Source organism: Schistocerca nitens, chromosome 3 (genome assembly GCF_023898315.1).
Source record: "Schistocerca nitens isolate TAMUIC-IGC-003100 chromosome 3, iqSchNite1.1, whole genome shotgun sequence".
Taxonomy (NCBI): domain Eukaryota; kingdom Metazoa; phylum Arthropoda; class Insecta; order Orthoptera; family Acrididae; genus Schistocerca; species Schistocerca nitens.
The window spans coordinates 737,078,629-737,103,545 of record NC_064616.1 but is presented as its reverse complement, the minus strand read 5'-3'; the positions used below and the strand labels follow the sequence as shown (position 1 = coordinate 737,103,545).

At 38.4% G+C, this 24,917-nt stretch overlaps 1 protein-coding gene across 3 annotated transcripts in view; it reads left to right on the top strand.

Moving 5' to 3' along the window:
* LOC126248711 (C2 domain-containing protein 5) overlaps nucleotides 1–23,164 on the top strand; it is a 219,728-nt gene extending 196,564 nt beyond the window's left edge. For 2 of the 3 annotated variants that reach the window (XM_049950008.1, XM_049950009.1), the window contains exons 18-22: nucleotides 6,645–6,775; nucleotides 6,853–6,897; nucleotides 6,981–7,106; nucleotides 7,187–7,333; nucleotides 22,177–23,164. In XM_049950008.1, coding sequence (XP_049805965.1) covers nucleotides 6,645–6,775; nucleotides 6,853–6,897; nucleotides 6,981–7,106; nucleotides 7,187–7,333; nucleotides 22,177–22,239 — 512 coding nt within the window. In that variant the 3' untranslated portion in view covers nucleotides 22,240–23,164. The remainder of the gene's footprint in view (nucleotides 1–6,644; nucleotides 6,776–6,852; nucleotides 6,898–6,980; nucleotides 7,107–7,186; nucleotides 7,334–22,176) is intronic. The other variant, XM_049950010.1, reaches the window with a different exon arrangement.
* The last annotated feature ends 1,753 nt before the right edge of the window (nucleotides 23,165–24,917 follow it).

Below are 24,917 nucleotides of genomic sequence, written 5' to 3'. Positions count from 1 at the left end.
TTTTTCGACCATTCACAGAAAATACCTGATGAAGACACCGAATTATGATGTCGAAATATTGCATTGGGAAGATCTGACCACCAGCAGTACACGTGATTCCACGAGATGACAACTGAATTTTAATATACAAGCTGGATCCCATGGTTATAAACCCGGGATCCCACTGTGTAGGCATAAATTAGTACTGCATATGTTAATAGATGCTGCTCATTATAAATAACATACAAACAAAATATAATAATAAACTCAATAGCCAATGAAAGATTAACCTTTTGGACTACAGAATTTATCAACTACACTCCTGGAAATGGAAAAAAGAACACATTGACACCGGTGTGTCAGACCCAGCATACTTGCTCCGGACACTGCGAGAGGGCTGTACAAGCAATGATCACACGCACGGCACAGCGGACACACCAGGAACCGCGGTGTTGGCCGTCGAATGGCGCCAGCTGCGCAGCATTTGTGCACCGCCGCCGTCAGTGTCAGCCAGTTTGCCGTGGCATACGGAGCTCCATCGCAGTCTTTAACACTGGTAGCATGCCGCGACAGCGTGGACGTGAACCGTATGTGCAGTTGACGGACTTTGAGCGAGGGCGTATAGTGGGCATGCGGGAGGCCGGGTGGACGTACCGCCGAATTGCTCAACACGTGGGGCGTGAGGTCTCCACAGTACATCGATGTTGTCGCCAGTGGTCGGCGGAAGGTGCATGTGCCCGTCGACCTGGGACCAGACCGCAGCGATTCACGGATGCACGCCAAGACCGTAGGATCCTACGCAGTGCCGTAGGGGACCGCACCGCCACTTCCCAGCAAATTAGGGACACTGTTGCTCCTGGGGTATCGGCGAGGACCATTCGCAACCGTCTCCATGAAGCTGGGCTACGGTCCCGCACACCGTTAGGCCGTCTTCCGCTCACGCCCCAACGTCGTGCAGCCCGCCTCCAGTGGTGTCGCGACAGGTGTGAATGGAGGGACGAATGGAGACGTGTCATCTTCAGCGATGAGAGTCACTTCTGCCTTGGTGCCAATGATGGTCGTATGCGTGTTTGGCGCCGTGCAGGTGAGCGCCACAATCAGGACTGCATATGACCGAGGCACACAGGGCCAACACCCGGCATCATGGTGTGGGGAGCGATCTCCTACACTGGCCGTACACCACTGGTGATCGTCGAGGGGACACTGAATAGTGCACGGTACATCCAAACCGTCATCGAACCCATCATTCTACCATTCCTAGACCGGCAAGGGAACTTGCTGTTCCAACAGGACAATGCATGTCCGCATGTATCCCGTGCCACCCAACGTGCTCTAGAAGGTGTAAGTCAACTACCCTGGCCAGCAAGATCTCCGGATCTGTCCCCCATTGAGCATGTTTGGGACTGGATGAAGCGTCGTCTCACGTGGTCTGCACGTCCAGCACGAACGCTGGTCCAACTGAGGCGCCAGGTGGAAATGGCATGGCAAGCTGTTCCACAGGACTACATCCAGCATCTCTACGATCGTCTCCATGGGAGAATAGCAGCCTGCATTGCTGCGAAAGGTGGATATACACTGTACTAGTGCCGACATTGTGCATGCTCTGTTGCCTGTGTCTATGTGCCTGTGGTTCTGTCATTGTGATCATGTGATGTATCTGACCCCAGGAATGTGTCAATAAAGTTTCCCCTTCCTGGGACAATGAATTCACGGTGTTCTTATTTCAATTTCCATTAGTGTATTATAAGTTAACCAAAACTGCATAATATTCTGGACCAAGTCTTTATAAGGGCAGCTCTCGCACCAGTTTAGTCAGTCTGTTGTTAGTGTGCTCTTAGTTGTAGTTCATTCTGCTCTCTGTGTCTCTTCAGTCTGTTTTTGATCTGCTCTTAATATTCGTTTAGTGCTGCTTCCATCTTCGTCAGCCAGTTTCATATATAGCCCAGCTTTGGAAACTGTTTGTGTTGCCTCTCCATTCATTTAATTCCAGCTGAGAACATTTTTTATAGTTGTGAGCAGTAGATATCAAAATGTGTGTATTTTGGTTCAGCAGAATAATATTTGTGACTATAGTGACAGTTCTGTAACTATATTACTTAAATGTGTGTGAAGCTTCATCTGTACTGTGTACAAGCAGCTTCTGGCTATTTATTTTAAGGATAGATTCTACAACAGCAATTTCAGGTGGTGGAGCAGTGAAACTGTGCAGATATTGAAGGCTTGTACCACAACAGGTCAAGGTGATCTAAAAAGTCATTAAATTCTCACTGCTGTGAGGACAAATGACAAAACTATCATCTACATATCTGAAAAAACATTCAGATTTGAAATCTGCTTACACAAAGGCACATTACTTGAAGTCTTCCATAAAGAAATTGGCAATAGTAGGTAACAACAGGTGTACATTCACAACTCCAGCTGTTTGCTCATAGTAATGGCCATTGTATAAAAAGTAAGTGGAACTCAACACATGATGAAATAGGTTCATTAATTCGAAAATAAACTTTACCTCAATTAAAATCAGACAGAACACCTGGAGATAAATAGCACCAATTCAAATCCGCTTACACAAAGGCACATTACTTGAAGTCTTCCATAAAGAAATTGGCAATAATAGGTAACAACAGGTGTACCTTCACAGCTCCAGCAGTTTGCTCATAGTAATGGTCATTGAATAAAAAGTAAGTGGAACTCAACATATGATGAAATAGGTTCGATAATTCAACACTAAATTTTACCTCAATTAAAATCAGACAGAGGAACGCAAGTGAAGAGAGAGACCACATCAAAACTTACTAGAATGTCAGAGTTATTCAAATGCATTCCCTCTAATCGACATAAGAAATCTACTGAGTTCTTAATGCGATGCTCACACCAACCTACTAGTGGGCTCAACAGACTATTGCTGCACGATGTCAGAGCACATATAGTACTCTCAATTGGCCTAAGAGGAACCTCTATCTGGTGGACCTTTGGAAGGCCATGTAATCTCAGGTAGCAGCACAGTAAGAATTAAGGCTCTTGATAGTCTACTACTGCAACAAGGAAATTTAGTTTTTGAAAAACTTAAGGTCAGGCTATTTGCTGTGAACCATTTGTGTACATTGTTAGTGACTGTCAGGCCTGTATCCTGCATTGTGAAGTTTGGGATCTTTATAAGAATAATTGTATCATCGGCAAACATCAGTATTTTTACTATGTTATTAATTTTAAATGGTAGATCATTAATATAGAGCAAGAAAATCAGTGACCCAAGGATCGAGCCCTGGGGGACTCAATTTTTTCCATTTCCCTTGTCTGAGTTTATTTTTACACCTAACTCCATCAAGACAACTCTTTGCTTTCTGTTGTGTAAATAAGATTTTAACCATGCCAAATGTTTGTCATTGATGCCATATTGTGGAAGCTTTTTTAGCAACATGTTATGGTCTAAGCAGTTAAAAGCCTTAGCTAGGTCACAACATTTCGCCACTGGATGCATACCTTCTGAAATTAAGTTCCCCTACAATTTCATGTGTTATGCTAAATATAACTCCCTCCTTGTGGAGAATCCCTTACGAAAGCCAAACTGTGTATGTGTCAGTAAACCATTTTGTGTAGTGTGGCTATGAATCATTTCATACACTATTCTCTCAAATACATTTGAGAGCACTGGCAGCAGAGAGATGGGCTGATTGTTGGATATTACACCCTTATATCTACATTTGTGGACTGGCAGCACAATCACATATTTTAGTCTCTCTGGAAATACCCCAGTCTTCATTGGCTGAATACACAAATAACACAAAATGTTACTTATTAAGTCTGTACATGATTTTAAAATTATACCTGTTATCATGTCATAACCAGTGCACTGAGAGCTTTCAAGCAGTTTTGTGATTTTTTTAGAAGTTTTTAGAAGTTGTGCTTTTGAAATGAAGTGCTGCGATTGGTGTGATTTGCATGTGGTTAAGTAGCTCTATGGCTTTTGTGGGATATTTACTGATATGGTTACCTGTTTCTTCAGCTGCACTGAGAAAACATTTATTGATATCTGAGGTTATAACTTTTCGATTATTCTAGTCTGTATCATTATGAGACAATTGAGGTATCCCTGTGTGTTCTAATTTGATGTTCCTGTTTTTCTCAATTTTTATGATTTTTAATTTATTGTTTAAACTGCTATTTTTTTTTCTTGATGCATATGTTTGGTCACCCTGATTTCATATGTTAGAATTTTACTGTATTTCGTGTAACACAATTTCACTGTTGTACATGATATTTTAATGTCAGTTGTTAACCACTCATTTTCTTCCAGTGCATCTTGGTTTGATTTTAATCTATATTTGGCGGGTGGCGGAGGGGAAAGCTGGTTTCAAAATGTTTGTGAAATAAGTCTGTTTGATATACTTCCTCCCACTGTTCTGAACCATTTCTAAAGAAACTGGTAGATTCAGTATTTTTTGTTCTAACATGTTTAACTTAGGTGTGTTAATTTACTGTTTTTCCGCTGGCAAGTTTTAAGGATATCATTTGACCACCATAATCAAACTGTTTATTACAGCCAGTATTTTTCCTTCAGGGTAATCTGTGGGGTCCATGTTTCATTGACTGTTTTATCAGTGGCCTACTGTAATGCTAGAAGAGTGAAACTATCTTCACATCAGTGTATGATGTTTTCTCAGCAGTGTTACAGATGACATCCTGAACTCTGCAGTTATGGTTATAACCTATTCCTAGCACCATGTATTATTATTATTATTATTATTATTATTATTATTATTATTATATGGTCTTGTTCATCAAGAGCCTTCCACGAGGTGTCTATATTACTTGTTACATTTCTGAGCATAGAACTTCGCCCAATAATACCAGTGACTTGAGATTTCTTACCCATGACTTCCAGTGAAAATAGTGAAATGCCTCTGACATGACTGTTGCCAAGTACAAGGACCATTCTGGTTACCAGTATATTAGCTGTGTTCTTGCTTTGCACGTTGTTGACAAATTTATCAGGCTATACCAGCTAATCCTGACTATTTTGTGTATCTTCCTGAGGGACCATCACAGTACTAAGTCATTCTGAACTGATTTCTGGGAGTGATTATTATTTTTGGAACACTTTATAGTGCTGTTGTGCATTTTGTCACAGTGTTTTGGTAGTTTGTCAGCATGAGACAGTTTTGTTGGACTTTTGTACTTATATTTATCACATTTAAATTTCAGAGCAAAGTTCTCATCATTCTTCACTGATAAATCCACTTTCTTATAGTGAAAATTATGTCATGTTGCAGTGCCTGCAACTAATTCTGAATTTTATAGTTTTACAGCATTTGTTACAAAGCTCAGCTCCCAAAGCTATGTTTTGGAGTGATGTCATGTCCACTTTCTTCCTTTGTACACTTTATTTGTTACACACAAATTTGCAGTTAGTTAAGCCCAGTTGTACAAGATGGTATTACTGACACTAAATGGCTTTTGTCTGGGTCCATAAAAAAACCTCAAAAAGGCACATGTTCTCCATGTTCGAAATGGCCAATACAAAATTTCTTTTGAACAATATTGACATGTGGGTATTCTTATGACCTTTGGTTAATGAATACACCAACACTTTTTCCTTGTCAGACAAGGTAATTCTAGATTCTGGATCCATATCTAAGAGATTTGATAATCAAAGTTGGTGCTTGTTTGATATCTGCATAGTAAGAAGCAAAACATTTGCAGGGTTCACCAGAATATTGTTTGAAACTCGAACTATAGCCAGAATGACATCTTTCCAAACAGCTACGAGAACTTAAAAGAAAGAGCCTCAAAACATGTTATTCGCTTCTGCTTTTAACAAAGCCTTGAAGCAAGACTCCTCATGAAAGAGCACTGTATGGATGATAAGATGGTTGTACTTACTCTTGATCACATGCACTGTGCTCACTGTACAACAGCTAGTGACAGCCAGGGGTATCCATCTCTTGGGGTTGAATGTGCCAAGCAAGGAAATATGTACTTTATGATTTTTAGATCACTTTAATTTTGTACCAGTACAGGAAATTTGGTATGTAGATTTTAAGTGACAGTAATTACAAATAGCATAATAATAATAATAATAATAATAAAATTGTGGGTTTACAACAAAAGAGATTGGACCATTGCCTTTTTAACATCATGAGTGACGGGAAGAGGAATGAGGATCAATCACAGAGGAAAAAAATTTTGCCTGCTTTAAGATTTTTAAAGTTAAACGAAGCCCAAAATTCTCACCCAAAAAAGGGGAAGCTTATTTCATACACCACAAAATGTAAAAAATATACAGGAATGCTTCCAACATAAGATTTTTGTTTTTATTTTAAGTGGAAACTCTGAAATCTCTTTCGTTTATGGCGTGTTATTCGTCTCAGCTAGCTTTGACCAGTCTTGATGGATAAGAGTAAGTTTTTAAGCTTTTAGCATTTTTCAAATTAAAAAGATATGAAAGTATTGTTCAGGGGTGAATAGGTCTCAGTAGTTTTTGTCACTTTGCTTCACTGCTTCTGGTTTCAATTAGTAACAATCAATACTGTTTCTTTACTTTTTATTTCTGGATGTTGATGTTCTATGTTTTCTCTTTCCTGTTCCAGCTCATTGTCACCCCCTTCCTCCTATCAGTTTATTTGCTTTTTAAAGAATTTTGATGAACATATGGTTTCTTGCAGATGAAGGGGATATGATATTCAATTTGGAAGAAGACCATGACATACATGTTGTTCCAGCACCAGCTGCATTGACAAATAATCATCCATCTCGCTGTACTATCTCTAGTGCACCCTTCTACAAACTTTCAAACGTTAGTATAGACTTATATTCATAGTTATTCTCTTGGTTATTGAAAACTGAAGTTGAATGCCTACTTTATGTTTATAGGTCCAAAATACTGGAGATGATGATGATGACCCTAAAGATAAAATGGTATGAATTATAATGGCAACAGTTTTCACTTATTTTTAGAAGTGTATTTTAGTAATGACATTATTGCATATTTTTTATCACAGGTACTAGGTAGAGAGCGATACGGAGTTGATATCACACCTTTATCTTACATCCCTGGTGCAAAGATTGAACGTTACCTTGGAAATTTGAATTTCTTTTTCATCAGGGAAAGTACAAGCATAAGAGAGGTACGTTGATGGGAAAAAATGAAAAATAAATTTCAGAGTATATTTATCACTGTTTAATGTTATATTTTCTTTTTTCACAGGCCGGTGGTTTGAGTGGTTTTGTCCACAGCTTTGTGACAGAAGTTCTGGCTATTTTACGGGCACATGTAACAGCCCTTGGTGGTAATGCAATGGTTGCTTATTTCATGTCAGAATGTGTTCTGTACCACAATCCTCACAAGAATCAGGTGCATATACTTTATATTTACTTTAAAAATATAGCAAGCTCCCAGTTATCCAGGTTAATGCAGACCCAAGGCTCCATAGATAACCAAAAAACATGGATAATTCAAAATACACATTTTCATCAGAAGCTGGTATTTGCTGTATGTACAAACCATATTTCAGGTATACATTACTTACACTTCATTAGCTAGGGAAAAAAACACTGTATTTTTGCATCACTTGTCTCAGTGGAATTATATTCTAAATGAGAATATTTGTTTTAATTACAACAGACTACTTCAGACTTTGTTTTCTTTGTTTTCCAAATATCGCCAAACAGTTCATGGACGATCCACAAGCTGGATAACCCACACACAGATTAACAGGAGCTTGTTAATTACCAAGCTCATCATGCACAACTTATAACCTATAGTAATTTTAAGGAAGAGTGGTTCTAGCACACAAGTACACAATAATGAAAGTACTGCAGCAGAAGTTCCTCCAGAAATTACACAGAGATATCACTTAGACAGATGTAAGGTGTTTCACATTCATAAATTCCAATGAAAACCATGATCCAGCTTTCCGTCATCTGGCATAAATGGTTATTAGTAATTGTAACTTTTGTTCCAACAAGACTGCAGAATACAATTGATCCTGGTCTGCATGGGAGCTAGAGTTGACATTGTCTCTGGTTGTGGAGACTCCATGAGGTAACAGCGGAATCCAATACAGCATCTGTCAGAACTTTAAATAGTAGTTGATGAAAATGTTCCTGATTTGTAGAGGAAGGGAACGTTGGTTCCCCTCGTGAAGCCATTGAAGGACAGTGCACTGAGTGGATAATCAGCTGTTGTTTGACTTGTATCCCAAATCCAGGAAACTATTTAGTCACTTCTGTTGTGGGTTCAGGAGGTATTGCTTCACACTCAAGCACTTTATGCAGCTGGAGTCAGCAATATAACAGTCTTTCCTATGCAGACATATTCATACTCTTTGATGTTGAGAGGACCTACAAAACTACTTGGAGATGTAATATCTTTGTGCACCTCCACAAATGGTACTTCCATGGATGTCTGCTGACTTTTGTATAGCTCTACCTCTTCAGCTGTGTTTTTAAGTATCAGCTTAGTCCTACCTCAACTACAGATATATGGTTTATTACTGAATAAGGTTATCATCCCTTAAAATCATCTATGCTATTCACTGTGATGTGGTCAAACTGACAACATGTGAATATAAGATCAGCTTGATTCCCAGCCACTGTGTGAGCTGTCACTTGCCTCTATTATGTTAAGTGAATGGGCCAGTATCAACCGCACTGTCACCAGCATTTCGTACCATTATAATGTTTTGAATATTCATGAACTGACAGAGCAATGAGACCATTTGGGATTTCCACGTTGCAAGACCTAGTCCCAGTTGTTGTTGACTGCATTACTGTACTTAAATGGAAATGAGGCTGTTAACCACACTGGTTGATATGAAGACCCAGAATTATTTTAGATTTGTCAGACTGCTGCAAGAATTTTACTTTGAACTACATTTTGCTTTATGTAATTTTATCCAAGCACCATATCTATGTTGCAGGTTATGCTGTTGGGTCTGAGCAAAGGAACTTTTTTGACTGTTGAGTGCTGTTTGCTCAGTATATCCTCAAGATTTGCTTACCTTATGATTTCACTGTATTTAGTGCTAAATTATTCATGACCTTGAGGATACTGGACCAAACAAAATGTAACTGAGTTAATAAATTTGTTATAAGTCCAATTCTCTGTACTCAGCATATAAGTCCAAATGATTCAGGATTCCCTTCTCTCGCCACGTAGGTGAGGAAAGGAGCTATCATTCTTCTGATTACCAGAACATTTAGGCATTTAGGAAAACAAAACCTCATATAAAGCAGCTTATGAAGCCAACTTGGAAAGTACTGTCATGCTACGTGCCACCTCACTAGCACCAATCACGTCGATGTTTAGGCTCAAGATCGTGTGTCATTGAGGTCAAGGGTTACTAGTGTTGAAGGAACAACAATCAGGGCTTAGTGAAACCAGAAATTGTGCCAATTAATATGCCATCTAATTTTGGAGTAATGAGATGCCTGTGGTACATGTTTTAATAAGATAGTTTTGTATGTTTTAAATTTCACACACACTCTAAAACAAAAACAAAAAAGACACCACAAAGGAATTATCCAAATGGGATGGAACTTAATAGATGTGATGTTATGTGTACAGATAAACAAATGATTAAAATTCCGGAAAATCAGATGATTTATTCAAGAGAAAGAGGTTCACAAATTGAGCGTATCAGTAACATGTTGGTTCACCTCTGGCCCTTATGCAAGCAGCTGTTCAGCTTGGCATTGTTTGACACAGTTGTTGGATGTCCTACTGAGGGATATTGTGCCAAATTCTGTCCACCTAGTGCATTAGATCATCAGAATCACAAGCTATACTCTGTTCATCATAAGAATGATTGGTCAGAAGCGTGGCGTTGTTAGGATCTTGGAAGTAAGTCCTACTTATGTAATATATATCTTATTACTAAGTTCTGTTAAATAAAACTTTACGATATTGTAACCATCAACGTTTTTCTTAATCACACTTCAGCTATGTAGTTTTTATTTAAAAAATCATGTACAGTCACAGTCTCTGTACTGTTGTGCTTTATTGTCGTATTGTTAGTATGCAGTATGAAAATGGCTGAGGCTGCTTCCTGCTCTGTAGTGAAACACGTGTGTGGAACCCAGTTAAGAACTGCTGAGAAATTGGTTGTTCTTAATGTTTTTCATAAATTTACAGAAAAAAATAGGCATTGAAGTTTTCCAAGGGACTATATTCGGTACAGTTGAGATTCAAATACACACTAGATGTATAGCAGAATTGGTAGGTATTAGATCAATAATCTGGTGCAGTTCATGGATCCCTGATCCATCCTTCTTTTTTTTCCATTCAATTTCAAATATGTATATCTTGAACTTTTAAAACCCGTCATAATTTTTTGTGACTAATACACATCGTTTTGCTTCTAATTACATATTGGACACAAAATTCCTGTTTTCATTTCAAATGTAAATTCTTAATTATTGAGATTTTATGAAAGATTGTTAATAAAGGTTGCTTAAAGTAAGAAAATGTAACAATTTAGTTTTTAAGGCAAAAATGAAAAACCAAATACTCTTAATTTGGACTACGTCCATTGTTTTATACCACAGATGTAATCTCACACGAACTAGAGTGATAATTCTTGTGGAAACATGAAAAACAATCATTTTCTCAGCATTGAGCATGCCATAAAAATGCTGCATTTCTACATTTGGAACTGTACCATTACAATATGAAACCAATAGAACTGATATGGAGCCAAGTTAACGGATTTGTCATAAGAAATAACAAGCGGCTTCAGCATTCAACAATAGGGTGAAATCCCAGCAGTATGCTTTTGCATCACACATAGCTCACGTGGAAGAATTATCCTGTTTTTAAGTTAGGAATTTTCATCTCTCTTGTTTGTAATTAGAATACTGCATTAGGTGAGAATGAGAGCATTCTACGCTTTCTGTCTGGGCACCTATGAAGTGTGCGGTAGTGATGTAGTTTTGTCAAATATTATTTCATTCCCTTTAAAAATTAAATGTCATTCAAAGCTACTCATCTCTTTTTACGTCTGAACTGCAACTGCTGACATCATTTTAGGTTAGTTGCACCAACTGGCTGGCCAGTGCTGTCCAAGTTAAATGTGCGGGTAATGCTGTTGTCCCACATTATCACTCAGTCTGTGTGCATATAACACAGCATAAAACATATCCTTATGATCGCACTTGACTATACTTCCACTGCACTTGACACAAAATCCAGTGAGATTCAAGCAAATGTGGAAGAGCACATGAGGTTTATTCTTATGATGAACACAGTATAGTTGGAGGTCCCTGTCCATAAAGTTCCAAATCTTCTTAATTGAGGAGAGATCCTGTGACCTTGCTGGCAAAGGTATGATTTGACAAACATGAAGACAAGCAGTAGAAACTCTTGCCATGTGCAGGCAGGCATTATCTTACTGAAATGTAAGCCCAGGATGGCTTGCCATGAAGGGCAACAAAACGGGGTGTAGAATATCATCGATGTACTGCTGAGCTGTAAGGGTGCTGCAAGTGGCAACCAAAGGGGTCCTGCTGTGAAAAGAAATGGCACCCCACATCATCACTCCTGGTTGTCGGACCATATTGTGGTGTGACAGTGAGGTTGGTATCCCACCACTGTCTGGGGCATCTCCAGACACATCTTCAACCTGGAAGCTCATTAACTGGAATGTAATTGTCTTTGATGATGAGTCCCTCTTCAAACTGAGCCCCAATGACCAGCAAAGATGTGTCTGGAGACATCCCAGACAGTAGTGGGATACCAACCCGACTGTCAAGTGCCATACAGCCCGACAACCAGGAGTAATGGTCTGGGGTGCCATTTAATTTCACAACAGGATCCCTTTGGTTGTCATTCGCAGCACCCTTACAGCACAGCAGTACATCAGCAATATTCAATGTCTTGTTTTGTTGCCCATCATGGCAAGTCATGCTGGGCTTACATTTCAGCAAGATAATGTCGGTTCCGACATGGCAAGAGTTTCTACTGCTTGTCTATGTACCTGCCAAACCCTACCTTGATCAGCATGGTTGCTGAATCTCTCCCCAATTGAGAATATCTGTAGCATGATGGGCAGGGCCCTCCTATCCACATGAGTTTTTGACAGGCTAATGCACCAGTTGGACAGAAATTGGTATAATATCCCTCAGGAGGACACCCAACAACTCTTTCAATCGATGCAAAGCCAAAGAACTGCAGGCATAAGAGCCAGAGGCATGGACCAATGAGTTACTGACTTGCTCAATTTCTGAAGCTCTTTCTCTTGAATAAATCATCCAATTTTTCTGAAATTGATATAGGTAATTTGTTTGTCTGTTTTTGCATGGGTGTGTGCAAGATTGAGAGTGGGAGTATGACAGTGTTTATCTTATTACACTCAGGATTTTTGTCACTGAAAACATAGTTTTAGGTATTTTAATCATAGTCATCTCTTCACATTTTGGTAAGAGCATGATCATTCAACCATGCCAAAGGATAAGCTCCACACCCATCCTCTGTGCAGAGGTTTGTGAACCACTACTCATAGTTTCAAGCATACAATTTCTTATCTGTTCCAGAACTACCAGTACTCCATAAAGTTATATACCATAACCTGTTGTAGATTTTCATAAACCATCTGTAAGCAGAAAAGGAGGGCATTTTGCATAGGCTCACTGTATGACCTCGGCCTAATTACATTTGCACCTTTAATGTAGATACAGAGGCAGTTGGCATGTTGGTACTCAAAAGACCAAGAATATTGCATCTGTGAAGTTTTGAAATCATGAGAGAGGTACTAGCAGGTCTTAAATGTGTGGAGTGTTGTAGGTTGAGCTTGGATATCTCATTCGGTGAGGGTCTGATTTCTTGTGATTTATGTTTTACTTGTGTTCTCCCTTGCACCAGTTGCTCATTAAACTGTTGTGTGAAAACTGAGTGTTTTATAACACTCAAAGAATTTGTAAATGTATAGCCTTGATTAAAAAGCTCATTGCTATGTGGCTGCCACAGTGATTTAAGTCCAAGCTGACTGCTACTGTGGCAGTAAATATGTCTGTACTCAGAATACTAAATCTGGCAGTTTGTATGATTTGGTTGCATTGTGCACTGTGAAAGTTCAATGAGTATATCTTCTCTTGCATTCAAGTATTTGCTGTATGAAGTAGTCCTGTTCTGGTAAAGAGCGTACATTGGAAACTTCAAGTCCAACTTGTAAGGATCCTTGTGGCATAACTTTTCCTATACTTTATTTTGTCTGCATGTTAAAAGTACATATATAAAGTACAGACAAACACAATTTATATCATTTTTCTAACATACCGATAGTAGCAGTTTCATCAGAACACTGCCTGTGACAGACTATTTGGCTGTCTAAACACATCTGTACACTTTGTGCTCCAGAGTTCATGACCAAGTGAAGTGACACTGTGGTAAGGTACTGGAGTTGTATTCAGGATGATGACAGTTCAAATTCCCATCCAACAGTCCATCCAAATTTAGGTTTTCCATGAATTACCTAAATTGATTAAGGTAAAAACCAGAATGGTTCCTTTGAAAGAGTACAGTCTGCATTATTCCCCATCTTCCTCCACTCTGAGCTTGTACTCCATCTCTGATGACTGTATCATAAACATGACGTTAAAGCCTAATCTTCCTTTCCGTACATAGTTCAACTGTGATGCATGTTGTAGGCTGACAGAAACCAGCCACAGACAGAAGGTTGCTTCATATTGCAGTGACCGCATGTGATTTATAGTTACAGCTGCTGCACTCACTTCAACAAATATACACGATAGTTGCCTACAAATGTCATGTATATTTCCATAGTAAATAAAGTGAATACCTTGCAGGAGAAGTTTGATGGGAATGCATACACTGTCATTTGAGTTTGACTTTCTTGATTGGCATCATGAAGAACTTAAGGTGTTAGAAAATGGTGTAATAGGTATTCAGCTAGATCATAGACAGAGCTGACTATCTTTTAAACTTTAAAGTATCTAATGAGGAAGGGTGCATAAATTTAGGATTTGCTAACACCTGTGTGAGAAAACTTTATCATAGTTCTGGTTAGTCATGTGAGAATGGCTTATGCAGCATGTGGCATAAGGAACATCAAAGTATATGATCTAACATCATGATTAAAATTTACCTGAACATACAAATAAATTACACTGTCACCACAATTAGCTTATGGTGAAAGAGTACATTAATGAAAGAAAAAGTAATTACAAAACAAGTGTGTCCAAAACATCACTAAACAGTTAGATATGATGCTGACCTTGAAACTCATTGTGTCATATATAAATATTATTTCATGATTACCTCAAAAGCTTCAAAATGTAGTAGTATTAGTAGTTGTAACTGGCGTGAAAAGAAATTCAGTTCATAAATTACATTTTCCACAAATTTTGAAAAGCTGAATTTTATGGTGAATAAGATACGGTTTTGGTATGTGTTTTGGTCCACAGAGCCTGAAAATGAAATTTATTGGTTTGCTCTCATTTTTGAAAGAATATATATTCTATGTATTAGTAGCAACTCATTGAATAATATAGACATTGGGTTGTTCATAGGCACATAAACGAGACTGAAAACTTTTGCTCACTTTCACTCGAACCCTTTTTTCAGCTAGAGTGAACACACACACACACACACACACACACACACACACACACACACCTCTGTACAGCTACAGTATGCTGCATGAATATACTGTGCTGGGACTGCAGCATTGGATGGTGTGACCACCAACCAACTGTCCACCTGAATGAATGGTCACCGCCAAACTGTGACCAAGAACAGAGCTGGCCATCCACTGGCAGAACTTGCTGCTGAGAACAAGACACTTGATTTCAGTGGGTGCTACTCAGCCTGCCCCAACAATAGCTTCTGTGAACTACATAGGTGGGGGTTGTTCTTGTGACACATCCTTCATTCCCATAATCATCCTAGCCTTAATGTGTGCAAACCCTCTGCCCCACACCCACCTCCACTCTGCCCCAGGATGCTAACTTCACTCATCCAGTACCCATTCCCTCTTACCTGCAATCTCTCCTTCCTTTGTTCTGTCATCCCCTCCCAGTTCACTCCTCCACGTCAGTGTCATCAAGTGCTTTATGAACTTGCAGGTGGGTGTCAGTACTGGTACCTGCGTCACATCTGCAGTCACATCTGCAGTCACATCTGCAGTCACATCTGCAGTCTCTCTCTCCCATATTCGTATCTTTTATGCCTGCTGCCTCCATCCCATCTGTCATGGCCATCAGCTCTCTCTGAGCACCTGCATCCTTTCTTCCCTACCCACTCCACCTGACACAACCCCTCACCCCAATCAAGCTGCAGAACTGCAATACTGGCCAAGTGTATTCAGTTGGCACATTAGCCATACAGAGGTGTGATTTGTCTGAAAGCTAGCATTTATGTGCCTGTTGATGCCTCGTGTGTACTATTTGGTGAACTGTCATCTTCACTCCTAAATTATTTATGTTCTGCCAGAAGAACTCTCCATTATTATATTTATTGTGTGTATCTTACAACAAAAGGGGAAAATATAAATACCTTAAAAGCATCTCTTACTGACCTACCACTGATACTGTGTTGCAGAAGTGTTCAGTTGCACCATCCAGAAATAATCACTTAATATGGCAGTACTCTGTTTCCCCATTGTACCTGTACTCCACCAGAGAAGTGTCCTGGTGAATGCTCTCACCGTGTTAATTGATTGCAGCTGGAGAATTTGGTATCACACGCAGGTCATCTACGAGTTCTTTAAAATTGTCTGTTTTGCAGTTTCCCAAAAAACTATAAAACCAGAGTTTCTGCTATCCTGTGTCGTTTCTTGCATTCAGGAATTCTATGCAAAATCTCGTAAGAGGCTAAAAGGGCCTCAGAAGTCACATTTGTCATTTTAGCAAAGTTCTTCTGGGTAGAAAGTAAAACAGTTTCATGACAAAAAATTCTTTTGTTTTTCCTCTTAATTCGGTATGTTTAATTGCAAGATGTTACAAATTACACACTGCAGGCAGTCTTCATCATTGATTGTAGTTTTTGTGAATACTATCAATTAATAGTTCACATCATTCTTTCACGCTTGCAGTATCTCCCACCCCTCCACCACTTGATGGACCACTGGTGTCTTTATGTCTGTCACTAATCAGGAACTACTTCATACTGCAATCAAATCTTCCTCATGAAAGAGTGTAAGGAGGTGTGAAGATACACAAGCCAAAGCTTGCACTGCACATGGTAGTTAAGGATACAGTCAGAGTGCAGCCAACAATGGGCACTTCTGCTGATGGCTGACATTGCCTAGCTCTCCTGATCATTTCAAATAATGCTAAAAATATGACCATGGTTCCATTGTCGTCTGGCAAATTCATTCCAAATCAATGGCATCTACTTTGTTTGAAGGAAACACACTTTGTTGGTGCTAAGAATGTTTTTTTAGTATACCACGACTCCCCTTGCATGCCATTTCCCCCTTCCCCCCTCCCCTGGAATAGCAACCTTAAGGTTGAGAACCCATGACCTAGGGGGATGTGGAAAGCCAGCTGAAAACCACATCCTGGCTGGATGTCTGGCAGGTAGGCATACCAACCCTTGCCATTAATCTGCTAGGTGGATTTGACTTGGGGCAGGTGTATCACTTCAACCTGGATGGAAGTGGCACTTTAACCTGCACCGCTATCTGGGTGGGTAGCATTTAGCTTTTCCATAGTTTCTCCAAATCATTTAAGGCAAAGGCCAGAATGGTCTCTCTACCAATCTGAGTTTGTACTCCGTCTCTAATGAACTTGTTATCAACTGTATGTGAAACTGTAATCTTCTTTGTTTCCAGCATTGTCTTGTCAACATAGCTCCTTTGCCATTTCTGTTGTGTCTTTCATAATAGTAGAACTTACATAAAATGTTGAAATTAATACCTTATAAGAAGAAAACCAATTTTGTCCTAAATGGGCTGAATGGATGGAAGTTTTCAATGTGTTGTTGAAGCTATGTATAGGGTATTTGCTTTTGCGCCATTTAAAGTTTATTAAAAAAGTCACTTCAAGAAAAATGTAGAAATTATCGTCTTGTAAACTGAAATAGCTTTCAGTGCTATGGTCCTCTTTTGTCATTATGGGGACCACATTCATTTTTGTTGTTTTGAGCTAAGATTATTCTTCCTTAGAAAATTAATACCTTTTTCCTTAACTTTGTGTGCAGTTTCATCTGTGTTTATATATTACATGTCAGTGGGTTTGTAAGGTAGCATTTCCATTTAAAAAATCTGTTGAAGTTTTGTTTGTAGTTTCTGTCTTGACATATTAAGGTCTTTGGATATATAGTTCTGTGTTTCACTTTTGATTTACTAGGTACCTTCAGTCATCCACAAAGTTAATGAGACACTTCTGTTGTACATGTTCTTATTCCCATCAAGCTGGCTAATGCAGATACTGTAGGACCTTGATAATCTGGCATGCTCAGGGGTTTGTCAATTTCAGATTATCAAATCTTCTGGATTATCAAGGTTAACTTTAAAAACCTGGTTTAATGGAATGGAACTACGCAACCCCTGTAGTTTTAACGTAGAAAAACAAATAGTAGTTATTTATTAAATGCAACACAACTGGAGAGATTACAGTATAAATAAATTAAAAGTATTTATTACTTTTCTGTAAAAAAAAATTGAATTAAAAGTCAAATACTCCACTGCTCTATTAAATCAGTTTAAGGCTCTAAAGTTTTAGTGAAGTTAATGTACATAATAATTTTTTTTATGCAAGTGACAAAATAAAGTAAGCACCCTCTGTATGAAAAGATAAAGAACAAACTATGAGGTTTGCTCAGAAAGTTTCAGAACTTCATCCATAAAATTTTTGTTTGCATACTTTTTATTTATTGTGCATGCTCTCCTTTGAAATTCTCTCCACCACAATTGATACACTGCTCCCAATGCCATTTCCACTTCCGGAAGCAGTCTCTGTATGCCTCTTGCTGGATTGCGCAAAGCACCAGTCTCCAATTTTTCTTTTATCGTGTTTGTCATTGTAAATCTTCATCCTTTCAACAGGGCTTTCAACTCTGGAAATAAAAAATAAAAAAAAAGACTGCAGGGGCCAGGTCTGGGGAGTACAGAGGATAAGGCAGCACAGTGATTTTGTTTCTTGTGCAATAATCACATACCAACAGTGATGAATATGCAGGTGCATTATCGTGATGCAAGAGCCATGAATTCTCTTGTCTCATTTCAAGCCATTTCCTTCTCACATGTTCTCGTAGGTGTTGCAACATGTCCTGATAGTACAATTGATTAATAGTTATTGTAGTACCATTGATTAATAGTTTGTCCCTTTGGAATGAATTCAAGATGAACTAATTCTTCAAAGTCAAATAAAACTATCAGCAAGGGTTTGGCATTTGACCTGACCCGTAAAGCTTTCCTTGGTCTTGGAGAACCTTTCCTGATCCATTGTGAATATTGAAACTTGGTCTCAACATCATAACTGTAGACCCAAGTCTCATTGTCAGTTATGGTTCTCTTACAGAACATCTCGTTCTCATTTGCGTGATCAAAGAACTCTTCACAGATTGCGAGGCGAAGGTCTTCCTGGTCCTGACTCATGAGCCGTGGGATGAACTTGGGAGCATCGGATTACACCAGTGAAAAATACAAATGAGTTGCACACTTGTCCTGTTTGATTTACGACAAAAGCTTACTTTCACAAAACTACAAATGTGTGCAAAATGGCTTTGTCCAAAATGTCAAAAAACAGTGTGATACTATGCGCTGTTGTCCTCAGATGGACTGTATCTATGTCTGGTCTTGTGTCATATATAACTAAAATATCAGGAATACCACAAAAATATGGAGATATTATGGATAATAAGCTAAAACACCAGTGCCACAGAGTAATAAATGAAACTGAGTATTCACAAGGAAAAATTGAATGTATGACTATTGAAGCAGAAATGACATGCTAGTAATATAAGAATGTGCAGTTGTGCACTTTCACACTTTTTTCACCTCCCAATCTACCATACATGATGCATACTAACAAGCTTGTTCATTGCTCTGTGATTTATCCTGTCTTGTTTCATACTGAGATGATTAACAAAATTCAGATTCTTGTTGGTGACAGTTGCTTCGAATCTGTTCAGAGACTTTCTCTTGTTTTGTTAGTGGTGTAAGTTGGTATTCATGAAGCAGATGACTGTGGTTACTCTTGTGAGGTTGCCAGGAGACATATTACTTGGAGGGTTATGATTCATTACGTACTCATGACAGTTAGCAGCCCAATGAAAGTAGTATTGACCGGAAGTGATAAGACAACAGCTTTTGCAGCAAAATTGGAACTGGCTATGAAACCAGTTACTTCATCTGAAAGTGAGCACTCTACTATGCGGACAGAGCATTGCTGCAATAAAACTCTCTCATTGCCTTATCATCTTAGCTAAGTTAGATAGCTTGCAACATGAAAGAAGATAATAGGGGAAGCATATTCATGAAATGACCTTCACGGAATCAAAAACTTTACTTTTCCAGTCTCATGTGATATTTTAAGCAGTAATTATTCAGAATATTTCATTGAGCTGACAAGAAAAATTCAAGAAAATTTAGTAATATCAGTCAGTCCCACATCCACAAATCACAGTCATGACAGCAGAGTTGCTAAACATTGCCTGCGGCATTGCAAAGTCTTCATTATGTTCGTGGAAAGAAGAATGTGTTTTTATAATTGGAATTGTGCATGATTGGATTTGGAAATCCAACCTAGTGTGAGACATTGTGACATATTTAATGTTGTTCCTAATCCAGGGGAATTACTTTATTCAGCATTTACAAATATGCCTTATCTGTCAGTCTTGCCAGCAGAAGGATTTCCAACTCACAATCAAGGTCACAAATATTAGCATTGCTGTCATGAGAGAGCCTATACACAACCACATTAGCCAAGGAATTGCAGTACATTATGCAAGTGGAATTGCCACAGCTAACATGGCCCGAACTTTATGTTGCCACCAAAGATCATGGAGAAGAACAATTATAATATTACCAAATGAGATACATTTTTATGAATTTTAAGAATTTGATCAGGTCTTTGGGCTTCACTTTAGACTGTACAGAAGCATGGATCCTGCTCCTAAGGGACCAAAATGCAAAAGGATTAAGGACATTGAACACTTTTAAACTGCCTTATGCATAGGTCATGAGAAACTACCAAAACCTATCTACTTAAATCCTACAAGGCTTTTTTGCAGTCTCAGCTTAATAATAAATGTGTGGCTTATTGGTTGCCAAAGTCTTCATACATTAAAGCAATAAACATTCACCATAAAATGATTAGACTGTCAACAGCGGCATTTAAGACAGTCCTACATCTGGCCTCTGTGATGGAAGTAGAGAGCTATCACTTGCCATTTGGTGTCAGCTCCTCACGATGCATCATGCATACAGTTACTGGGATCTCATACCGTTGAACATGCAATGGAGTGCACCCTCATAAATTGACTCTATGCAAAAAGGTCCTTTGGGAACTGCACAAAGCAGGAACTGATAGCACTTAGTGCTGGCAAAATTTCTGTTTTAAACCAATGATGAAGTCACCACACCCATGGTTACTGAAAATTCTCAGAGTAGCTTGAAGGTTATTATGAGAATAATTGTTCCCGAGGCTACATTGTTAAACCTCTGCCACACAGGGCCACTGTAAGGCCCAACTGATGCAAACAGCCACTTGGAATGGCAAGCTGAGAGTAGTGCAGAATTTGTACAGAGTTAGTAGTGAAAACAACCCATTTCCATGCTCACCAGATTTAGATTTATTTTTAAAGGTGTTACTAAGTGACCAAGGAAATGCAACTAATGTATGAGGGAGGGAGGAGGGAAGGACAAGGGGCCAGGAGCACCAAACAATATGTCACTTCTGTGGAAAAATATTCTTGAATCAGCCCTGGTGCCACAACCATGTACAGATAGAGCTAAACAGGTGATTCCATCATCTGTTCTGTGGTATTACCTGAAACTGTCCACATGATTCACATACTGATTGAATTTACAGTGTATACTCAGAGGTCTATTCAATGTTGAGGGCATTAAAGCTGATGAGATGCACCCAAATTGTGAAATTACTGATCAGGAATTCGAAATAATGAAGCTGCAGATGAAGCAGTCAAAGATTTCTGAATGGGACATATTATGGCACAATATGCCAACTGCTCACATGCAATAACTTTGCTATTGAAGCACAGGATCATGTGTTTGTGGGAAGAAGAGTGGCTCAAAGTTAGTGACAACAAGCTGTGGTCTGTTATGCCAACAATCTAGCCATATGTTTCTCCATCTGACCTCTGAGGTAAGAGTAAGTTTTTAACTCATCTCCAGATGGGCCACTGTACTATGATGCAAGGCTTCTTCCTCTAGTGAGACTCCCTGTGAGTTTATGATGGTTGTGGCATAAAACTTTTAGTGTGTCACATTTTTAAATGAATTTGTTTTGAATCAATGAGAGCTATCCACAATGAATTTTCACCTTGCAGCAGAGTGTATACTGATGTGGAACTTCCTGGCAGATTAAAACTGAGTGCTGGACTGCGACTCAAACCTGGGATGTTTGCCTTTTGTGTGGAAGTGCTCTACTGACTTGAGTTACCCCAACATGACTCATGACTTGCCCTCAATGTATTACTTCTGAGAAGTTCTCCTGCATACACTGCTGGACTAGCACTCGTGGAAGTATTTTGGAGATTAAGAGATGAGGTACTAGCAAACGTAAAGCTGTAAGGTTGGGTTGTGAGTCATGCTAAAATAGCTCAGTGAGTAGAGCACTAGTATGCAAAAAGCAAAGGTCCCAGTTTTCAGTCCCATTCCAGCACACAGTTTTAATCTGACAAGTATTTCCAGTTACCTACAATATAGTAACCTACCATTTTCAGTCTCTTTGGCACACACACGTGTGTGTGTGTGTGTGTGTGTGTGTGTGTGAGAGAGAGAGAGAGAGAGAGAGAGAGAGAGAGATAGTTGCAAACTGGTTTTTAAGAAGGTTTTATGCTTGGATTTTCAGTGTTCACAGTTTTTAACCACATTGATTATCATCATGATGCATTTACCTACAGATCACATTCTTTCTTTAAGTTTGTTACATTGATTTATGTTTCAGGTTTACTGTGAAAACTGTACTTTGTTGAGTCTGTCTAAATTTCAGTCTGATATACATATTGTGCTATAGACAAAAGATACTAAAATGGATGAATTTATTTTGCAGGGGCAGTGCCTTATTAATGTTGGTGGAGATGTCGTGTGTGCCACTTACTATACAGAAGAATGATTGTATAATATTGTATATTTCAAATAATCAAAGATGTTGCATTAAATTTTCTACATGTCTGTAACATAAATATTTATTGTTGCGCGATTGGAAAAGTTTGGAAATACTTGGCCAGATGTGGCTTAAGCTCAGCTCAGCTCAGGTTGTGAACATCAGATTTTGATATTCAAATAAAACAAATAATTGACATTTTCCTTGCTATTGTAATTACAATAGCAAATGTTGTGTGTAACTTCAGTTGGTATTTTGTACTTTATAAGCAACTGAAGATTGTACTTAAATATCAACTGAAGATCGTACTTAAATAGCAACTGAAGATCGTACTTAAATAGCAACTGAAGATCGTACTTAAATTCAACATTAATTATAATACTCACAGTTTGATGTACAAGTCATATAAAAAGTTGCTACAGGAATGGTAACAAGGAAACATATTGGAAGCTTCTGACTGGTACCATTGAACACGTAGTCTGCTTTTGTAATGGTTTCAAAAATATTTTTGCTGTGGTTTGGAGCCAAGCAGTTCCCAATTTTTAGCATTAAAGCTGAACTAAACATGGATGATCTAAAAGATTTCATATATGCTTCATATTTTTTAATGAAGAACGGCAGAAAGAGTTTGACAGCTATTTGTTTATTTTCAGAGTGATCAGTTTTGCTCATATCATTGTTGATGCTATAGATAGATTTGTGAAACCTGTATTATTTTAGATTAATTTTAACTGCAGTTTCTTTTTATATATGATTAAAAGATTTTTTAATGTGTGTGCCTTAGGTGATGTATACATGTGTGTTTTAAACTGTTGTGCACATGTCAGAATTTTCTTTAAAGGCAGTAATGTGTAACATGCAGATGTTGTATTATCATGTGGAATGGATATTTATATGTGATATTATCACTGATGTGAATTGTTGTTAGTGAATGTTATTTTTGCTGTAAATAAAAACAGTGAAGAACATGAAATAAAAGAAAATAATTGTTTGAATCATATGTCAATAATTAGTTTCTTTTTTAGATAGACAATTGTGTTTTTGCCGAGGGTGGGGGTGAAAAGAGGTCCAGTTTGGATTTGTCATAATTATCACCTTGGAATCATGTTTATAATTAACTACAAATTTGTAAAGAAGAAACCGCATACAATACAAAGAAATAACCGTTCTGATCTGTACACAGAAATAAGGTGTTGGAGTACTCTTTCCAACTAACATTAAAATTACATGACTAAGCAGTCACTAAATCTGAACAGTGACCACTTGCAATCTGACTGAAATATAGTAACAGTTTATAGCCACCAGAATGAATGTTTTGCTCTGGAGTGGAGAGTGTGCTCAAATGAAACTTTCCTGGCAGATTAAAACTGTGTGCCAGAATGAGGCTCGAACTTAGGACCTTTGCCTTTCACGAGCAAGTGCTCAAGTTCCAGTTTATAGCTATTATCTGACAGTGGTGGGTTAGTGTTAGTTCAGACCATGTCAGAGCTGAAGTTTTTTTCCACTGGTAAATCATTGTATAAAAATAAAAATAAACATAGTGGCAAAATGCCATTTTGGCACTTAAATATTACGTATAATTTATGAGTACTGCTAGCTGCTGACATAAACTACAGACAAATTACACAAATGTTATCAAAGTGGAAAACTTCACATCATGAAAGCTGATTGTGAAGTAGCTGCTCATGTTAAGGAAAATTAGCAGTCAGATTCCAAATAAATGCAAGAGTTTGTTCTATAAAGGAAGGAAGAAAGACAAGTGTTACATTGGTGCCAAGGTAACTTTTTGGTTAAAATTTTGTTTCACCACTTGATGATCTTGGTTTGTAACATAGATGGCACATCAATCTGTGCCCTTACTCCCTTTTCATGTATTATCTGTATAGTACCATACTGGGTATATGTTCAGGATGAAGTAACCACTGATGTACAGCTTTCTCTCTGTTATCATTTAAAGTGACATTTGAATGCTGAGATGTTACTTTTAGATTGTAGACACTGCTATTTTTAGTTTGTATCCTATAAGGGTTTAAATCCTCCCACTCTTACTGAATTTTATTATGTTCTCCAAGTTGGTGGGAGGATGAAAAGAAATACAAAGAGAAATCTTTTCATCAAGATGGCTCCCATATTGCAGCAGAACATTAATGGTCCAGGCTATAGGTGGAAGAACTGGAAACTAGTGATACAGGGAAAAGCCCAAGCAGTTGTTGACTTTTGTGTTTGCTTTCTATATGCAATGCTACTAGATGCATTATGCTGCTAGATTCTTACATATCTCCTCCAACAATTTCTCCAAGTGGGTGGCGAACACACACAATGTGCTTTGGGGCCTATTATGTCACTGTCTACAACTGAAGAACATTGGTAGCAATGCTGATTTTGTTAGATGGTGAATAACTTAGCTGAGAAGAATGTGAGAGAGTACTGAAAGACCTAAGTTGAGGAAGGCTCCTAGAGTAGATGACATACCCTTGGAACTATTAAAATGCTTGGGAGAACTAGCTATGAAAAATTTATTACATTTGGTATGAAATATAGGTGTCTCTCCTATGGGTCATGAGATGCATTTTCTCTGGTGTTTTGGCAGGTATTTGCAGTTTCATTTTTGGAATGTGTAGCTAGAGTCAACTCAAACAAATCCTGCAGAACATGTCTTTTTATATAACATCCAATGTTGACAGAAA